The 21241-nt window shown below is 32.4% G+C and overlaps 2 protein-coding genes across 2 annotated transcripts in view; both read left to right on the top strand.

Annotated features, from left to right (window-relative positions):
• The window catches only part of LOC123671394 (E3 ubiquitin-protein ligase MYLIP), a 165573-nt gene extending 149860 nt beyond the window's left edge, over nucleotides 1-15713 (top strand). Inside the window, exons 2-4 of the mRNA XM_045605232.1 lie at nucleotides 9078-9274; nucleotides 13166-13973; nucleotides 14356-15713. Of these exons, the coding sequence (XP_045461188.1) occupies nucleotides 9078-9274; nucleotides 13166-13973; nucleotides 14356-14577 (1227 nt within the window). The 3' untranslated portion in view covers nucleotides 14578-15713. The remainder of the gene's footprint in view (nucleotides 1-9077; nucleotides 9275-13165; nucleotides 13974-14355) is intronic.
• A 2431-nt stretch (nucleotides 15714-18144) lies between these two features.
• Nucleotides 18145-21241, top strand: part of LOC123671254 — a 64892-nt gene continuing 61795 nt past the window's right edge. The window contains exon 1 of the mRNA XM_045604999.1: nucleotides 18145-18461. The gene's annotated coding sequence lies outside the window, so the exon portion shown is untranslated. The remainder of the gene's footprint in view (nucleotides 18462-21241) is intronic.

The following is a 21241-nucleotide window of genomic DNA, read 5'->3' as shown; positions in this document are numbered from 1 at the left end:
TGCGTTCGTCGTATTCGGTGCTCATTTCACCACGTTTAAACTCAGCATACCAATCAATGATGGTTGATTTTCCTGGTGCAGACCCCGGAAAATCTTCATCAAGCCAAGATTTTGCTTCAACGGTATTTTTTCCCTTCAAAAAGCAATATTGTAGCACACGAAATTATTGTTTTCAATCTTTTTTCAAACAACAAAAGTAGCTACACTCACAACGCAATATCTCACAAACTAATGGTCAGACTGCTGTCAAATTTTGACACGTATCGTTTAAAGGTTGGTACTAACTAAAAATCATATGGATTTAATACTAGTACCACCATCTGTGCATCAGACCGGGGACTTTTCAATTGGCCTAATAACTATAAACAGAGAAAATTCAAGAAGAATATAAAAAAACGTTACCTGATTTATCTAAGAAAAAAAAACGATTCTGTTTGGGTTTTTGAGGGTGGATATAAAACCAAAATTTCAAACTTCTTGCAAAATTTCATACTGATATCCAATATTTCCGTTATTACAGATCTAATTGAGTTGAAAATTTGCTGGTTTATATGTAGGAATAGCTTAACAGTTTCAATTTTCGTCTAAAATTCGTATTGATAGCATCATCAAAACATTCAAAACCATAAAAAGGAGAATACTGACGTGAATTCTAGAGCTTTTGAGTGATGGCCCTTTCATGCGCCAGTTGGATAACACATAACTTTATATATGGAGTCTCCAAGGGTGTAATTAGCGCTTGAATGGCAAGCGCTCAACGAGCTCCCCATTTTTTTTTCGATGAATATCGAAAACACGTGATTCTGCACGAACCTTGATACCATTATTGTATCAGATTTATCACGAAAATATTGGGTACATTTTTTGATTTCTCTAGGTCTCTGTGTATGCTATCAAAATGACATTTAGCTGGAGGTTTTTGTCGTTCTTAATCCAAATACGAATTTTCATCTCAGTAATTTCCGAATTAACAAAAAAAAAACAAAATTTCGAACAGCTACCTTTACGGAACCCTTTGTCGGATTTTGACCATTAACCTCGACATTCAATAGCCGAACCTAACCTGCATATTTCAAGTTTCTATGTTCTTCTTAGTTCGACAGTTATCGTCGATATACAGATGTCCGAACGAACAGACAGAACTTAATTTGAGGACAGCTTCGTAATCACTGAGTCAAAATTCGAAAATAACAGGCATGTGCCGAAATATGGCAGATCGGTTCGGAGAACAAGCGCTCAAAAATTCAAGCATCCATGCGTTAATTGGGCCTTTGGAGGTCATAACCATATAAATAAATACCAGTATGTGGTTTCCAAAAGTTCTTTTAACGCATAAATGACGAGCGTTTTTAAGCTTCTGATTTCACTCCAGTATTTTCCTCGATTTTTTATCCCGCTTTTAGAGGAATAATCAGTGGTGAAATTAACGTTTCATCTGCAAGAGACAGGTGATTGTGGCAGAGTGCATAGCCGGAAAATCTATTTGAACTGTCCAGTATGCCTAGACAATTTTCCATCAATTATTTATCGTAGTGTTCTGTGTAGGATTAATTAGCGTGTCTGCGCCAGTTCAGCACTATGAATTTTTCACCCAACAGCGAATATAGTTGGACAGTCCACCGTAACAAGAAAATTTGATTCCGTTCCTCGGCGCGCTCTACCGATCTTCTATTTTATCAATTTGATCAATTTTAAGGTTCAAATCAAAGAAATTCAGAAGTCAATATTTGTGCCGAGTTTCACGTGAAAAACCCTTATATTTCCCAAGAAAATTTCCAGATGAAATATTGACCAATTTTTTCTTTCGTTTTTCATGATTATAAGGTTTTATTCTTATTTTCTCTTGAAAAAGTACAGAAGTAGAAATAAACCAAGATAAAAATTCAACCTGTAATATTAATTCACGAATATCTTCTTCTAATAGGTATACCTACTCTCTAGCTTTACAAAATTTTTGTAGTCAATACTATTCCATTTTATTTATATACAAAGCCAGGCATATCGAGAGAATAATTCTAAGTACATAACACAAATACTATGAAAATACCGTATCAATTTCCATGAACACATATAATCAAAAATTTTCGCATCATATCCACAATGATTGTCGTATTATCTATATTCGAAGCTTCCATTCGTGCATTAGTTAAATCAAAAGGTCATCACAAAACGTTCATAGTCTGTTTTTAGCTGATCCTGCTAAATGTGTTGAAAATTATGTCAGTTGATGAAACAATATGGGATTATTGCTGAAAACCCTCTGGCAGGAAGAGATAATCCATTCTGCTGCGCAAAGCAGGTTTGATACGTGCCAACGTTTTGGGTATGATGAGAACCCTCTTCAAAGTAGTGCTGATGGGATGTACCAAAAATAAGAATATACTGGATTGATATCATTGAATCGCTATTCGATTTAATCTTTCTGTTCAAAAGGGAATACAGGAAATAGAGTAATTTAAATTTATTATTCTGTATGAATTATTACAATGAATTAGTATATTCTAAAACAAGTTGCAGAATGAGCTCCTATTCCAACACGAATGTGAAGAGTGTTGGAATCGCCTTCTGCAACGAGTATTAGACGTCAGTCAAGTTTTTTGAAATATTGTCGAAATTCAATGAAAAATTCAGATTATGTATCCTAGTGACTTTTGTATTGTATTTTGGCAGTTGGTGTGACTGTTACGAAAATTGAAAGATTACGGAATTTTAATGTGAATAGTACGTTTCGAATTTCGAAATAATTTATAATTACGCATTATAATCGTGAATTCTGCCTGACGAAATCGATTTAACACCACCAGAATTAAGAGAATTTGCGAATAATGTTGCAAATCATTTCACTATATCGAAATTATATTATATTGACAATTATTGACGTTTGTTGAAATTTGATAGGATTGGAAGTCAGTATAGACAACCACAAAACGAAAAAAATATCTGACAACGATGCTGTAATGAGTTCATTACAGCTATGTTTTTAGAACTGTAATGAACCCATTACGATACTGAAATAGAGAAAAACTTTCACACTGTGATTTATTATTTCCTCTCAACAAATATGCTCATAAAAAAATTATATTTTAAAACTCGAAATCTAAATAAGATTAAAAAATTTATAAAAGCTAGGTATAGGGTAGAAAATATTGTATTCAGCATCATCGAGGAAATTATTTTTGTACCAAACTTAATGCCAAATTCTTACGAGTATTGTAACTGAAAACTATCGGTTTTCTCCAAATTTTATGAAAATGTAAGGTTTCTAGACGATGGTCAAATTTTTAATTTCGAATTCCAGACTCCATAATTCTGAAAACCTAAACTGAGAAATTTCAAAATCGACCCTAATAAAAAGTATGCCTGTAGCAATGATTTAATGGCAAAAAGAAACTTTTCCGATCGATATGACTAAAAAATTAGATTATTTTCATCCAGAATAAATCATGTTCAGGAGAGACCAAAGGGAACATCTCAATATTTATGAAGTAATTTGCATCGCGTAGCTAAAGACCAGGAAAGATGCAACCGTGTTTCCGGTTAGATGCAATCTAAGAGCAGACGGGAAATGGAGAATTGTCGAATGCAGACTTGATGAAATATGGTTATAGATGCCGGGAGCTTTGTTGTGTTCTTTTGGGAATTATGGGGAAACCAGGACGCTATATATTGCATCTTTATAAGAGTTTGTATATGTATCAGATATATTTATGGGAATAATGGATTATTCTACACCAACAGCGAAACGGGATCGAATATCATTTCTCTGGATTTGGCGGTTGGTCTATAAACGAAATTTATGCGTGCGAAATTTGAGGGATAGGAATTCTGAGCAGATTTGAATTTCAATGTTATTTGTTTTGACAATCCGGGGCTTTTCGAGTTATGAGAATTGGTAGGTTCTGTATAAGCTTTGCTACTGTGTCCCAAAAATGCCATATACAGGGTGGCCATTTGAAAACGAAACAGACGAGATTACAGACGAAATGAAGTTTTTCGATAGAAATGCTCGGACAGGTCGATTTCTGTTTCGAGGGGGACAACTTAAGATGTAGGTTACGGACGCATAGCGCTTCAACCCTTGCTGCTACAACCCCCACCCCCAATTTTTGAATAGGGAAGATGGGGTGAGTGATACCTCAATTTAAAGGTATTTTTATACTGAGATTTCAGCACAGTAATTGTTTTTTTCATTTTATGCATTAGTTCTCGAAATATTCATGCGTTAGTTAGTTAGGAAGGAAGCCACAGTCATGGTTGTTTTGAAGCTCAAAATGTCGATTTTTCACAAAACACTACAAGTGCCATGAAAACACCACTTCATTTTCAAATACTTAGTTAAGAATATTTCGAGAACTAATGCATAAAATGAAAAAACAATTACTGTGCTGAAATCAGTATAAAAATACCTTTCAAATGAGGTATCACTCACCCCATCTTCCCTATTCAAAATTTGGGGGTGAGGGTTGTAGTAGCAAGGGTTGAAGCGCTATGCGTCCGTAACCTACATCTTAAGTTGTCCCCCTCGAAACAGAAATCGACCTGTCCGAGCATTTCTATCGAAAAACTTTATTTCGTCTGTAATCTCGTCTGGTTCGTTTTCAAATGGCCACCCTGTATTAAGTACTGGTAATTGCTGGCCGATCAACACCTAATTTTTGTGGGAATATTGAAGGCCACCTTTCTTTTCAATTTTTTTTTATTTGTTTGGTTTATGATTTATGTCAAGCTTTTCATTATAATTCTTATTTTGTTTATCTATGTATTTCATTTCCTTCATATATCACATAATCTAGCATAACTAGGGTAGATCTACGGTTTGATTTATAGTGTGATAAATTAATGACTAAATCTGGTGAAACTAATTATTGGACGCAAGGTAAATTTAGGTAGCCTAGGAGATTATCAAATTATCAAAAGGAATGCTACTTAACTACAACATGCACGTTTATTCAGGTAAAACACTTGCAGTGATCTATGATAAATTCAAGTGGAATGGATCTTCAAATAATGATGCAATTTGTAAACAAATAAGCATTACAAAACCTTAGTAATAGTGAAAATCGCACGGATATCTCCACAAAACATGAGCGTAGATCTTTTTTTTTCTTGAGGGTAGGTAATCGAAAAAAAATTTTTAACGACATTGTTTACTCCTATCTATAATGTGAGAAAAAGAAGTTTGATAACGAATTTTGAACCAATTTATTTGAAATAATTTTTTTATTACCAATTCGATTGTTCTTATCTTAAACTGGGTGTTCCTGAATTGTTCAGAGTTACGAAGGAAAATGAGAGATTCCTTGAATAATTTTAAAAATAAAATTGCCTTTTTTTGTGATGCTTAACCAGTTTATCGAATCTTTATTAATCTTCGCAAATAAGTGCCAAAACTTTAATTCATTCATTTATCACATAATAATAATAATTTGGATTTTAATTCATAATAATTTGGATTTTCCTGAAAATTACTATAGAGAGCTGTTTGAATTTTTTTCTCGAAATCGGTTGCAGATACGACAAAACTACAACGAACCAAACAGTGTAGTACTGAATCAGAGTTTCTTTTTGAATTTTTCTAAACTACCAGTGGTTCACAAAAAAATATTCTGGAGGAATGAAGCGGACACTCTTCCAGAAAAAACTCACCCAGTAGATTTGCATTTAAAATTAGGATATCACATGATAAAAACTTTAAATTGGAATATCTATGCCAATTCAAGTTAAATATCTTGTGAAGGGAAGGTGAGAAAAACTTGAACTTTAACACCTGTATCTCAAAAACAGGGCGTTAGCGGACTTCCCCCAAACCCCCACCCCCATTTCTACGCCCTTGCTAATATGCACATCGCATCGAATCTTAAACTGACAATCTAAACAAGATAATGTGGTATTACAAACATATATGGATATATGATATCGTATTAATGTACTTAGAGATCAATATTTCAACTGACATAGGAATCACGAACAAATGGACATCATTCTTATCAAAATGGCGGATGCGTCATATTAGTACACGAATTATATGAGGGTTCAACAATTGTAATCAATATCGAAAAATTAAAGTAATCAATTTCAAATCCATTAACAGATTATTTGAAAGAATTATAGGTGACCTATTCCATCGAAATCTAAAAATTTGAAAATAAATTTTAAAATTTGTTTTTCTCGAACTAAAGATTCCTCCTGATAAAAAATTCGTGATCATTGTTTCGCATTGTCGCGCTTCTCTTGGTCTAGAATACGCTGAAATAGATACTCATCTTGTTTTACTGAGCGCTAGTGTTCATGAACTTCACACGGTTATTTATCCCTCATTGTAAGTAGTTGAAGTTCCTGAATAAACATAATTCTAGATATGCCAGTCTCGTTTATACAAAAGTGGGCTTGTGAAAACACACTTTTGTTTCTTGAATAGGTAAGCTGCCTCGAAGGACCAAGGTAATTTTAAAGGGAGAAATGAAATATATTCTGTATATGTTCATTCGAATACTGTTGGGTCGTTGGATATTGTTTCCCTTCACAAAGACTGTTCCCCTCCTCCTGTCAATTTAATTATCAACAGAGAATATTTAATCCTATTTTATGTTCTAATTTCGAAATCTATTTAACTTTCGGATGATTCAATTGAAATTGCCACAATTATATTATCCTGTTTTAAGATTACACTATAAACGAATGAAAACGATATGTTCATCATATATTCATTCCTTGATTATTGAATTTCATATACAGTTAAATATTTCGTTTTATTCCAGTAAATATTTTCCAAAAAACACTGCTATAGATCACTTCCAATTGGATATGTTTTGCGTTGAATATTAATATATATTATGTTTATTTTAATTCATGATGACAAACAAATTGGATAGTGAATTATTTCAGTTTTCAGTTTAGTTTCTATACACTCGGTGGAACTCATGTACTGTTATATTACTATATCAAAATATTTTTCAATGCGAAAACCGCTAAACGATATTTATGGAAATATTCCATTAATTTAAATTAAAATTCAGTGAATTAGAGAAAATTATGTATAATACTCCTACAACAGGTTCATTCAACATTCGTTCACTCGTTAAGTCGCCAATTCGTGGCTCGTTTTTGAATTTTGAACTCTTGGAAGAATATCAATGCTTTTTGAACTTGTATTATAAATAACTTTTATCGCCTTCAAAGTGATCCCTTTCTTAAATAATATACTTATGCCAATGTATAATCTAATAACCTCCACACTTTACAACAAATTTTCATGAATCCACTTCCGTTTATATCGATTGGAAATAATCCGATAGCTATTTACCTTCGAGAGAATACCACCATGTGACTGCTCAGTTCAAAATGTAATTATAGATTTTTATTCTTACAACCACCGATTTTATGGGGTTGTTACATAATTTCCTCAAACAATGAACTACATTGTAGAATGACAATATTTTTAATTTGCTAATAAAAAAAAATGTTTGTCAGCTTTCGTTTTGCGCGAAAAAATTGCAAAGCATGTAAAAAAACCTACAAAAAATTATTCACAAAATAATTTTGTGGAAAAAATAATCGACCATCTTTCAGTGCTGCCCTCTACTTATATGCTTCGTATGAAGAAAGAAGATAAAGCGAATTTAAAAATTCTTACAAAGTTTGGTCATCGCAGGAGCGCCAGAGAGGAAATGAATGGTTACCTAATGTTTGACTGATATGCGGAAAGCCATGTGGTGGTAATCCCTTTAAAGGTGGCGCTATACAAAGAATTAACCAATCAACGGCATCATTTTAAAATTTTGTCCTGATGTTTAACCTCAAAACGAAATTGACAGTAAGACGACGTGAGCGCCATAAGGAAAGATGCGGAAATCAAGTGAAAAAGGACTAATACCATTGATATCCTTCAAAAGTCGCCACTTAAATCTTGAGGTTTTCCAAGTGGGCAACACAGTGTTTCAGATATCATTATATACCTAAACCATTAAAATCCCTGAAAAAAATTATTAATGGTGGGTTTCAAAAAACTTTTTTCTACATTCATGCAAAAAGCAAAACTTTATTGACTATATTTAGTGGAAAAAGAAGTTCTTTATTGCACTAGTGCAATAAAGTTTTTATTGCACTCATCTGTCATTCTACTTCAACGTGCTGTCACCAATTGTTCATTCACTTTCAACATTGAGGGTAAAAATAAAGTTTGAGTTAAATTGTTCGTAACGTATTAGTTCCTGTTTCAATGCAAATCGATATTAATAATAAAGTATTCAAGTTGCGCTTTTCATTTTCCTACACCTAGTGCCGCACCTCAATAAATCATTTTTTGCTTTTTGCATGAACGTAGAAAAAATGTTGTATGCAACTCGTGCAAAAATTGTTTATTGCACTCGACGTGAAATTGTCCGACGAGGCCGTTAGGCCGAGTTGGACAACATTCACTTTTTGCACTTGTTGCATAAATAACTATTATGTTGATGATTTTCTTGATCAAATCTTTTCTGTGTTCAATTCCAGTTCGTTTTTGACATTTCCATAGATTTCAAACTACAATCAACGAGTTGACCGGCTATTCAAAGTTTTATAAAACCCGTTAGAATTTTTCTAATACCTCAAACAGAAAACAAGATTTAGCGAAATTTTGGGAACAGTATTTTTTCAGAAACGCCCTGTAACTCGAGAACCATTAAAGTTATATATGATCTGATATCTTTTTATTTAGAAAAAAGGGTACGGGTGTCCTTGTAGATTTTTTCTCTATGTTTGATATTGCTCTCAGTGTCACCGAATTCGGGACACCCTGTACATTTGTTTATAATTTATGGTAATTTTTACTTCTGATAAGGTTTATTTTATTTAGATACAGTATACACCAGTCAAATTTTAAATTCAGTTTATGATTTTTTTTGGGAAACATATCATCACTTGCACAATGATTTTCACTTCGTTGAGGAAAATGTGTCGGATTTCTCTATCGTGAAATATCATCTGCGAGCCATTATAAACCGGGTTAGAAACTCCGGGCAATTTTCCGGTCCACTTATTTTCCATCATAGCTCCTCAGGCGATTTTGTACAATAAGTCCTCTCCGTTTGTTTCAGGCCTGCGAGTATCTGGGAATCACCCATGAGGCTGATTACTTCGGACTGAAGTACGAGAACAGCCGTGGCGAAGAGCTCTGGCTCAATCTGAGGAACCCAATCGACCGACAAGTCAACTGTCACGCCGTTCCTTTAAGATTCTCGCTGCGTGTCAAGTTCTGGATACCACCCCATCTCCTGTTGCAGGATACTACAAAGTAAGTTTCGCAAGGGCACACTTGATTCGGTCTGGTAGGGAGAGGTGAGAATATTCAGAACGATGGAGTGCCATCTTCTGAAGATGATCTTGAATTGATTTGCATCAAGCGAAGGACTTGCCTGTCCTAGATATTTCCGCAGATTATGTCCGACACCATCTGAATAGTTAACGTTATGAGTATATTATGGACGGAATTATTCGAAATATTTCAAAGAAAAATTATGAATTAAGAAATTAGGATAGCACTACTTGGAGCAGAGCTCAAAAGCTGCTAACCTCATTTCAGTGCTCCCCTCATTTTTTTTCAATTTTGTTGTTTATGGATCTGACCGCAACCTTAAAAATTCAACCTACTTCAAGTTATGAGAGAAAATTGGAAAATGGCTCGAAATGAAAAGTTCTCATAGCTCCTCTATTATTGGTGCTATTTACATTAAACGAAATATCCTACAGGCACTTTTTTTAGTAGAATCCTTTGGTGTTATATTTTTTTTTGCAATCAAGTTTGAAGTTATAATACAAACTTGTGTTTTTTTAAATGTGAATCATAACAATTTCTATAACGAATGAAATCGCTGAATTTTACTCTTTTCAAAAATATACAGGGTGTTTCCTAAACATGCGGCAAAAATTCAGGGGGTTGTTCCTTGGACTATTTTAAGCATGTTTTGTCCTTGGATGATTTTTGAAAAACCTCTTTGTTTCGAAGATACAGGGCGAACAACATTTTTCATATTTTTAAAATTAATAATAGTTTAAATAAAAATGCGTACCGCACTGTGTTTACTAAGTAGGTACAATTTATTTTTAAATTTGTTTAACAACATTCCAATTACTAAAAACGGCCAGTTTTCTGACTAAAAATTGATAAGTGCAGATGGTAAAGGAATACAGATTAAAGAAATGATCCTGGTGTTTTTGAAAGGGTTCGGCAGTCAATGAGGAGAAGATTGGATGCTTGTGTGCTGGCTAGAGGTGGTCATTTTCAACAGTTTTTGTAGGTTGAGTTGAATTTTCATGTAATTTTTCATAATAAAATGTTATTATCTGAAATTTTGTTTCCCCTATATCTTCGAAACAAATAGGTTTTTCAAAAATCATCAAAGGACAAAATATTCTTAGAATAGTCCAAGGAACAACCCCCTGAATTTTTGCCGCATGTTTAGGAAACACCCTGTATAACACGATATACAAATTTCTCAAGAAACTATAAAAATCATCAAAAGTTTCAGTTTCACAGTGAATTTCAGTTAATTAATATATTCGGTGGCCACTAATATTTCCGTATTCAAAATCGTCAGATTTTTTCAGCACTTGAACATTTTCAAATTGATAAATGTTTTTATTCGAATGAGACCAAACGAAAAACTCCAGCGATGTTCAATCCGGAGACCTTGGTGGCCACCGGATATTTCAATTATCTGAAGTTCACAGATAATTATAGTTAGCCACTTGGTTGTATTGCCGTGTGAAACTTACCTAAACTCTTGATGATTTTCATAGTTTGATAAGAAATTCATATATCATTGTTATATATTTTTGAAAAGGAAAAACTTGAGCGCTTTCATTTGTTATGGAAATTGTTGTTTTATATTAAAAAAAAAGAAAGTTTGTATTTTATAACTTCAAAACTAATGGCAATAAAAATGAATTATAACATCAATGAATTCTACTGAATGAATTCTGCCTGCAGGACGTTTTTGTTTCATGTTAATAGCACCAATAATAAAAAAGTTATGAAAACTTTTCATTTCACGCCATTTTTAAATTTTCCCTTATAGCTTGAAAACAGTTGAACTTATAAGGTTGGGGTTTTCACCAAATGAGTTTTCTCAAAAATCGAGCCCGAAAAATTGCCATTCACTTTTTTTATAGTTCAAAGCGATCCTGAGATCCCCTTTCTAGACACCCTGTATGTAGGTAGATGTAAAAATTTTAAAAGAATATTTGTAGTAGTTTCTCATCAAGAAGAATTTGCAGGTTGCCGACCCCTGTTTTAAACGATTGAAAGCTTTTCAAAAATAAATTTGGATAGATGTGATTATAACGACAACTTTCGAGCTTTTCTATAATTAAATGGAAATATGTTCAAAGACTGTATTAAATTCATTAAAGAGCAATTTCATGGAACGTTTACTCTCGTAGACTAGAATGAACGGCACTGACCAACGCAACACGTTCACCATTGATGACTTGATGACTAATTTGAATAAGTTGAATAAACTTTTTTCTATAGTTAATGTTAAAATGTTGTTATAGCAACTCTTTTTAGTAGATGAAGTATCACATTAATCGCAAGGGTAGATAAAATCACACTTAAACAGCAAGTATAGAAAATATGTTCTAACTTTTTTATTAAATTAAATTAACATTTGATGGAAGGTTTTCTTCTTCTTAAGTTAATTTTTTTCGGTACATTTCGTATTCGCTTCGTGTACAAAACGCAAATCGCTAGTAATGGAGCAACACAGTTGCGATTTTTGTGCTATAACTCACAATTTTCTTTGAAATTTTATTTTCCACCTGAATTTGAAGTCTTGCTATAAAATAAAATGTTATATTGCACACGACGATAAAATTGCATTATCCTTTTGAGCCTAATTACCGTCTAGACTAGACTAACGTCTCGGCGCTAAAAGACACTCAAAGATACAGTACACATTTATCGTCTTCTACAATAAATATCTATTATTTTCTCTTCTTGAATCACAAACGACTATACATCTTTGGCTAGGTATTAAAATGTCATACTTTGTAGTTTCATAATAAAAAAATCATAAATTCCTAATCATTATTGAAAATAATGAAGCAAGTCTGTGGAACTTCATAATGAAATTTATTTCAATTTGAATTAAATTGATTTTAAAGTTTTTGTAAATCACTTTTTCCTTTTGATTCATATGACCAATAATTTTTTGTCATTAAAAATTCAAATTCGGTATTAGGGAAAAAAAGCTCCTGTAACGACATTGTTTAAAAAAAAAACCGAGATTGGCACAACCCTCAATTTTTTTCAATAGGAATGAGATGGGGGATGTATTTTAGTTGAAAAGCTTGTTTTGTTCTCTAAACATCCTACAGTTGAAAATTTCAAATTTGGTGATTTTTTAAGCAACCTGTTGTTTCCCTAAATAGAATAAACAATAAATCAACATTCAAAAAAAATCTTTGTGTCTTTCAATATATGAAAAATATGGTTATAAATAAGTTCTAATATTTGTTTATGAATATGGAATGAATGTTTATGAATATGATATGATGTTTCAATCACAAGAAAATTAGTTATTTAAATGTTAGGAGGTACATCCAAATAACTTTTTTAAATGGTTTTATTTCATCAAGATGAGTTCAGTTTTGGTCTCTTTACTTTTCATTATTGAATTTGAATAAAAAGTTGAGCTAAACAGAAATATATGAGTATTTATTTTCGCTTGGATACACGCAAGATCGTCAATTACAGAATTCATAATTGAACTTCGTGATAGATACAGGCTCCCAGAACAGGGTTGTATTAAAATGAATTTATACATTTATTACAATCCACTCTATTACTTCTTCGTTTCTGAATATTGCCATTTGTATGTAAATAATTATATTTTTATTATAATTATTATTACTATTAAATTGAACCTACCAAATGAATCGAATATCTCAATTAAATGCAAAAACAAGCAGCACTATTCCTTCTGACTGAGTGGTCTCAAATTCTAGAATCCACTCAAATTTTGTTAAACAATTAATAATGCTTTACCTAAAGGAGCTAAGCTTCTGAGAGTTCTCACAATGATCTAGTAGCGTAGGGATAGAAGGCATTCGATAATATCAACACTGAAAATTGTTCGATTTGATATATTTTCAAACACAACTCACATAAATTTCTTTCTTACAGGCACCAATTCTACCTGAATGCTAAGCATGATCTCCTGGATAAATCATTACTGGTGGACAATTGGGAAACAGTTAGCTATTTAATAGCTCTCATAGCTCAAGCAGAAGAAATCGACTATGATCCCATACATCCTCCTCACACAGTCTATCTGCAGACTTCGACAATATCTGCTGTAGATTGTTTGGAAAAACCTCAAGATCTCCTCCATAAAATAATCGAAGAACATAAACGTCTTAAAGGGGGTAAACGATCTACAGCTGAGTATTGGTTGTTGAAGGCAGTATCTGAGCAAGAAACCTTTGGAGAGGAGAGATTCCATGCAGTGACCAAGCAGCATCCCCATGAATCCCTCTCGGTTGGGGTAGGACCACATGGCATTTCGATATCATCAGAAAACAAAGAAAAGCAACTGATAACTTTCAGTAGTGTCATATCAGCCTCATCACAAAAGAGAAACTTCAGATTCGGCTACCTTCTCGAAGACGGAAGTACCACAGAATTGGAAGTGAAACTGGATTCCAGTCATTTAGCTAGTGGATTATATAGAGCTCTGACTGAGAAACATGCATTTTATAGTTGTGAAACTGTCACAAGCGCCGTTATGGCTCAATGCATTAGGGATCTCAAAGGAATCATTGTATCGATTTTCAATGAAGATTCTAATCAAGGCAAAAAATATGTCTTTGATATCAGAAGGACTTGCAGAGAAGTGTACGACGGGGCTAGACGTGCCATTTACCAAGAGAATAATTTGCAATCTACAGAACAGTCCAATACCAAGTGCCAAGATCATGAAGATAACTGCAAAGTAAGTTTATATGGAAAAATTTATAGAATACACATTTTTGGAAGGTTTATGTGTTATTTATTCATTTATTTAATACATTTATTATTATTGCATTTTTATCGTCTCAAAATTGAGTCAAACATGATAATCATCTTATATAACAATCATAATTATGACTATGTTGTGCAAGTTCAGGAAAAGGTGAAAAAAATCTCAATGAAAATAATCTATCAACTTTTTTATTCAATAGAAAAAAAATTTATCGAAGATTTAAAAAAATTTATTTTCTCATTTACTTCCCTGATTTTAAGGCTTGATAACATCAAAGATTTTCTAATAAATATCTTGATAAAACAATTCACTTAACACTAAAGAAAATTTCAATTTTTCTCTTTTGTTTCAGGACTCTCAAGAAAAATACCTTCGGCTTTTGGACAGCATGTTGTGCAAAATATGCATGGATAGCCAAATTGATACTGCTTTCTTGCCTTGTGGACATGTCCTGGCGTGCAATCATTGTGCCCTTAGATGTGATAAATGCCCAATCTGTAGAACCGATATCAAACAATCTCAAAAACTCTTCTTACCTGTAGAGTTTAGGACGACAGAGAGAATAGAATGTTGATTAGATGAAATCTTGAAATACCCAAAAATTATTTTTCTATCCCTTCACCCTAGTATCGAGAAGAAATATAGACATAGAACTAATTGAATGTCCCCCGAATTAGCATAGAAGTTTTGATATTTTGTAAAATTTGGATCTCGAAGTTTCTCAATTTTATAGAATTTTATTTAATTTTGTGGCCAGTACTAATAAATGAGCAGTACTGATTTGAAATAGGAACATTTTTTAGAATATCCTTACAATTAGTTTGCATTTTTAAATAATATTAATATTCAAATCAATTCTGCTCTTCAAATGTTTTGAAAAATGGTCTAAAAATCTGTTCCGATTGTATTTTCTTGTTTAGTTTGTTTATCACATTGTGCATTTTCATTCATATTCGGACTGATTCTGAATTTATAATTATAATTTAGTTTATATATTTTTGAATTCTGTGATTTTTGAAGGTGCTGAAGAAAATACCAAATTTTCACCAAAATGTACCTTACTATAAAATTCAATTAATTTATTTGAAATGTTTACTCAGTGGGATGAATGTTTCCCTCATTTAATTTTGTAGTTTCAAATATAAATCCATAAGATGAATTATGGAATACAGTAAGTGTTGTCTGAAAAATATTCATAGAAAAAAATTTCACTATTAGAATTACGAAGTTCTAATCAAGTAATAAGGGGAAACCCCTACTGAGAAAGCATTTTTTGAAATGATTTACTTTATGTGATTCTTCTTGGAATACAAACTCATATTGAGAATAATTTTATTTATTTACTATGTAAATTTAGTTAAAAGTACTGAATAACGTTTCATAAGTGTCGACAATAGAATGCAAGTTAATATGGAAACAATAAATATTAATGTAGTCATTATCAATGCAAATATTGTAGTTAATAAGATCATATCTGTATATATGAGTTTTTCATTCAATCCCAAGTGATTGATGTTAGAATTTATTGTAGGACTCAAGAGTGATAAGAACTTTATTTTGTGATAATTATAGGAGTTAACTGTTCATACATATATCTGACTAAACCGTGGTAAATTTTCTATTGTTAGCAGACTAACATTGAGTATTTTATGAGTATTATAAATATACCTGCTTAAACCTCTTCAAAATATAACCGATATTCCATGAAAATGTGATTTCATTCAACCTGTGAAATATAAAATTCTATATCACAATTAGAGTTGGTGATGATAATAATTTCTTGGCATTATTCCATTACTCTGCATAATGTAACAAGAGATATGAAAAGAATCAGTCTCAAACCACTGAAAAGCCTTGTGTTTTTTAGCTCCAATGTCTTCAATAATGGATTCAATTAAAAAAAAGTAGAATTTGCAATTTCAACTGTTGAATATTCAGCGGTACAAATATTCCCTATTTTATATTTATTATTTCTCATTGATAGTATTTATTTTTTTTCATTATTTGCCGGGAACCAATTCATTCGAGTCATTATTTTACATATACAAACCAAATTCAAATGTCAATATAGGTATTTCTTTTTTAAAATTCTACTTGAATTTCATACAAATATTTCTACTGAAGAGATCAATACAAAAGTTTACATCAAAGTTAAAATTGTTAATATCATTGAAGAAAGTTTTTAATACGTTAATATACATCTACACTACAAGCAAAATTTCAACTCAGTCAGATTTGTCTTCACAGAAATATTAGGATTTTTTCGATATTCTTGTTGACGTTTCTGTGTTTCTGATGTTATGGTCAACACGAAATTTTGTATGAAGCTTAAAATTGTTAGATTTGTACCATTGAATTTCAATTCAGAAAGATCTTTTGTCCCTGAAGTATTGTTTTTTTGTCATATGCTGTTTGAATACTTCGAGACAAAAGGGTATAGCGGTAGTTTCGGAATTGATTGTCAAACCAGATTACACTACCGTTGAAAGATTCTCATGAAATGAGGACGAAATTACTAAGATTATATAGGCCCAGAACGAGGAATTTTGTTTCAAAATCCAATGTATTTGGAACCTGTAGTACCATGTACATTAAAGAGGTGGCAATACATAATCTTTCTTCTTCCATAATCGCTTATTTAGGTAGAAGATGTATTATGCTACTGATATTTCTGTAATGATTTGGAAGAGTAGATGAACAACGTTCAATTTAATGGCAATAATCAAGCATTCATAGCTACCTTCAATAATGTAGATTACTTTTTTTGTCATATGTCTCATCTTCTTTATTTTTTAAGCTTGAAAAATATAATTTTGATATTATTCTGCCCAGTACAACAGAAATTAATTTATCTGAAATCTAATGGTGTTCTCGAACACATCATTTTTCCACCCAATATTCTCAAAAAAAAGAATCAAAAGAGATTCAAATAAAAGTATCTGATAGATCTATTTTTGTAGAAGCAAAGGAGCGTCTCCGAGGTCCAGCACTCAAATGCCTCAAATAATTGACATATCAGCAGAGTTAGATATATTTTGAAAAAAATGGGTATGAATCCCATAAATTGAAAACAATCTAGAAAATAATTCACAAAATTCTACTTTACGACATTATTTGACAAATAAATTCTGGGAATTAAAACTTTTTAAATTATTTTTTTTTTGCTTTGATCCGCATAAAATACATCAAATGACTTTTATTGAACTACTGAAAATTAGTTCTATCAGAGGTAGCTTTTCGATAATTTTCGGATTAAATATATTTTCAGTCTCCCAATTCAAAATTTCTTGCAAGATGCATTCCAGACCACATTCTTAACAACTTTGGTTTCGTGTCTGTCGTTGTAAGGATTCTGTATGGGAGATTTGAATAATTTGATATGTGTATCCGGTTTGGGTCTTAGATATAGCCCCATACGAAATTTATCTCTTCCGGGTTAAGCTTGCGTAAACGTAAACTTCCGGAACCTCAATATCTCCTATTTTACTGATGAAATTTGGTATGACTATTTGGATTGGGTCAGAAGGAGTTCCATATGAATTTCATTTCTTCGGAATATAGGTATGAAATTTACGCGACCTCAAGATCTCGCCTTCTATCGCTCCAATTCCAATGAAATTTGAAATTGGTGTTTGAATTTTGAATCGGTCATGAGTGGATTAGATTGAATTAAGTAGGTTACGTTTCACTGCGACCTAATGGTCTATTGAGTGGATAGTAATTTCAGCAATTGAGAAACAAGAACGCATTGTCCCACCAGTGGCGACGCTAGGAGGGAGCCAGGGGAGGCCCGGGCTCCCCTAGAATTTTGCTGCCCCCCCCCCCTAAAATTGGACATACTAAGGCTAAAAGATTAGCAGAACTATAGTTTCGCATTACTTTGCCCCCCCCCAAAAAAAAATCTGGCGTCGCCACTGTGTCCCACATCTATTAGCAAAGTTTTATTATTGTTTTCTTCAAGGGAGAAATTGCTTGTTTGGTAGTATAAATTCCAACGAACTGAATGAATCCTAAACTCAACTATAAGCAATGTGTGTTGCCTGGTGCCTTTTGCATAAGGCGTAGCAATTGTCCTGTCGAATGTCATATTAGGTAGGGACTTTTTTCTGCGAAGTTTCCATCTAGGTTGGCATTACCGCATTGCACTGTTGGATAGAATTTAAAGATGGCTGATTCTGGCGATCTGTTCTGACTGCAAATCCTTTTCTTTCATATTTTCTTTTGAATAAACATTTCAATTGTACATAACAGTTTACAGTGTAAGTTCATAATATGTACCACTTCATGTATTCAGTGTAAGAAGTATGTGCGGATCGAATCGATTGCTTTCTTCGTAAATATAAGTGAATCTAGGTGCACAGTTCGTGTGATAAGATTTTAATTGATGTTTTTCTTATATCATGTAAAGACTGAACAATGTGAATATTGCCTGTGTGAAAAGGAATATACTTAGATTAAGTGAGTAATTTTGTAAATCTCTAGAATACACGCCTTTTAAGGGATCAGCCTGCGTAGTTTCATGGCGCATAGCTATGATACTATTTCAAAAGGTATTCAATTTCTCATTTATTTTATAACTTTAAATTGCATTTAATTGTTTTGAATAGGTGTAAATGCATTGTTCAATGAAGTATTATTCTCAATATAATTCTATCTCTTGTCTTGGGTCAGTCGTTTTCAAGTTGGTCAGGTTAACAGCTGTTCCATGAAGAATGGGTAGTGAACAACCCGGTTTGAAACTTCTACCTAGTGTTTAAATTGTTGAAGTTTTGCCGGCTTTGTATTTTGAACTTGAATACGACCTGTTTTCAACCACGTTACTCGGAATTTATTAGCATTCACGAAATAATCTCAGACGTCCAGTTGCTTATTTAAATTCTTGTTGAGTAACCTACTTTTAGGTATTTTAGTGAGTTTAAATTTAAGAAGCGCTGTCGAAAAGACTCTTATCACTCTGTTCCTAAAATTGAATAGTAAACAGTTTGGAAATATCAGATGATCGTGAGAAACTATTTATTTATACTGGTAATTATAGTAGAAGTGTCATCCACAGACATTCTTTATTCTTGTTTCTGTGCAATTTTTCAAATGAAACTGATGAGTAATTCTATAAATATAGTAGTTTTTTATGTTATTTCATCCGTTATTGAAGTGCATTGAACCATTGCCTCAGCCCATTCAGTTCAGACACCTTAGTTTTGTTAACACCTGATTGAGGAATTTTCCATTTAAATTATTTCAATTCTTGATTAATTCTTCCTCGTTTTTCAATCAAACAATTATTATGAAGATTGATTAACTATTATATAGGTACATATTTGATATGGAGGATTCAACTTATTTGTATCAATAATCTGCTTTAAACTTCATATTTAATTCATTAATGTTCTAAGGCAAAGATGTATGTACTTTTTACTAATACAAAATCGTTTCAAAATTTTGTTCTATTATGTAATCAATTGATACAATAATTATAGGTTCAGCTATTGCTAGTATTTCTGTCAATTTAAAGTCAGTTACGGAAAAATCAAGCCAGTAAGAATATATTTACACATAATGAAATATCAAGTAATTTTCTCGTGGGTTAAATGGTTCATATTTTGGAGTAACTTGGAATTTTCCACGAATATTTCTTCTCGATATAGAGAGGTTGCGATCTCAGTCTGACTTATTGACCCTTTGTTTACATAATTAAAGGAGGGCAAATATTCTTGCTGATAGGTCAAATAAGAGTGACATGACTGCAGTCTTCTTCAGAATCGGTTTAATTATTAAAGCTTTGATATAATTGCTAGTTATGGAATCACGAGATGATGTTGAAAAAATTGACCTTAAACCAGTTTCTTCTAAGATTCAAAAATGTTATCAATAAAGTCCACGTTTGTTATAACATTGTATTTTACGAGAATAGGTCAAATAAGTGTTCGCGAAACAAATGTTGGCGACTTTTAAGAAAGCTACTTTGTTTATTCGAATAGAGCACAATAGGATGCTTGTTATTTTTTAGTTTTGAACCAGGACTGATCTGAAACGATTTTTTTTATTTATGATAAATACGAATACATACAGGATAATCCCAGAAAAAGTATTCGCTTGAATAATATTCTATATTGAAAAAAAACAATCTCATAACCTCAAATCACATGTGATAAAAAAACGATTAGATTTGATTCATTGATGATTAATCCGTAGTTAAATTTAAGTCTGTTCGACTGTACGGCCGTAAACATGATAACTTCCGAAATGGGGGATATCATAAAAAAAAACTTCTGTGACAACAGATCCGACAGAGTTGAGATTTTGCGTGTATATTAAAAAAATTAACAATTTCAAGCTTTTTGCAGAATTTCCTGTGGCACGCCACATCAGAGCTATAGGAAATTCAAACAGAATATCGAAAAAGAAAACCTTATATCTTAGCGACAATAGTTGAAGACTAACGAGTTGAAATTTTGTGTGTGGATATAAATAATGATTTATTGATCGCATCACCAGATCCATTCAAAATGCAAGCAGAAAAAAAAACTCGATATGTATTTCCGAACGAATAGATCCGACAAAGTTGAAATTTAGATTTGTATAAGCGAAATATTTGAATGTTCACGCTGAATTCCAGTGCCCTTCACTATTCTTTTTTAAATTCCTGTTCGACATAACCTCATTCCTATAATAGGGATTACATTACATAGCCCAATTTAAATTTCACTGGAATAATTCTATATGTTTATTATTTGGGTTAACTGTTCCACTCATAAGGCTTCAAAACGAGTCATTTACTCAGGTAGCTGATGTTATATCTGAATACTTTGCGTCCACTTTCATTAAAGCCTTACAATATCATTTGACAGGCAGGGATAACGACCATTCAAATATTCAGAGCAGCTGTTAGTAAAGTCATGTGGACTAAGATGCCTAGAAACCCTGGTGTGTCTACTTATACCTGAGAAACTTTGGGACAAAACGGGAGATTTATGCCTACTTAATTTTGAGAGATCATCAGAGTTTCAGATGGCGCATACATCGTTTATGTTTGACCTTTCCCGTGATTCTCGAATCTTGTGACCTTTGACTATGGCATAATAATATTTTATGTTCTACGCTCGTGACAATCTTTTATACCATGAATAGACCAATAGCCGTATGTCATTACATTCCAATAATTTCATTATATGTAAATGCATTGTTATTTCTTGTAAAAGGTTGAAGTTTCTCAAATCATTTTCAAACGGCGACTGACA

Source organism: Harmonia axyridis, chromosome 1, assembly GCF_914767665.1.
Source record: "Harmonia axyridis chromosome 1, icHarAxyr1.1, whole genome shotgun sequence".
Lineage (NCBI taxonomy): Eukaryota > Metazoa > Arthropoda > Insecta > Coleoptera > Coccinellidae > Harmonia > Harmonia axyridis.
This window is presented reverse-complemented; position numbering and strand designations above follow the sequence as displayed.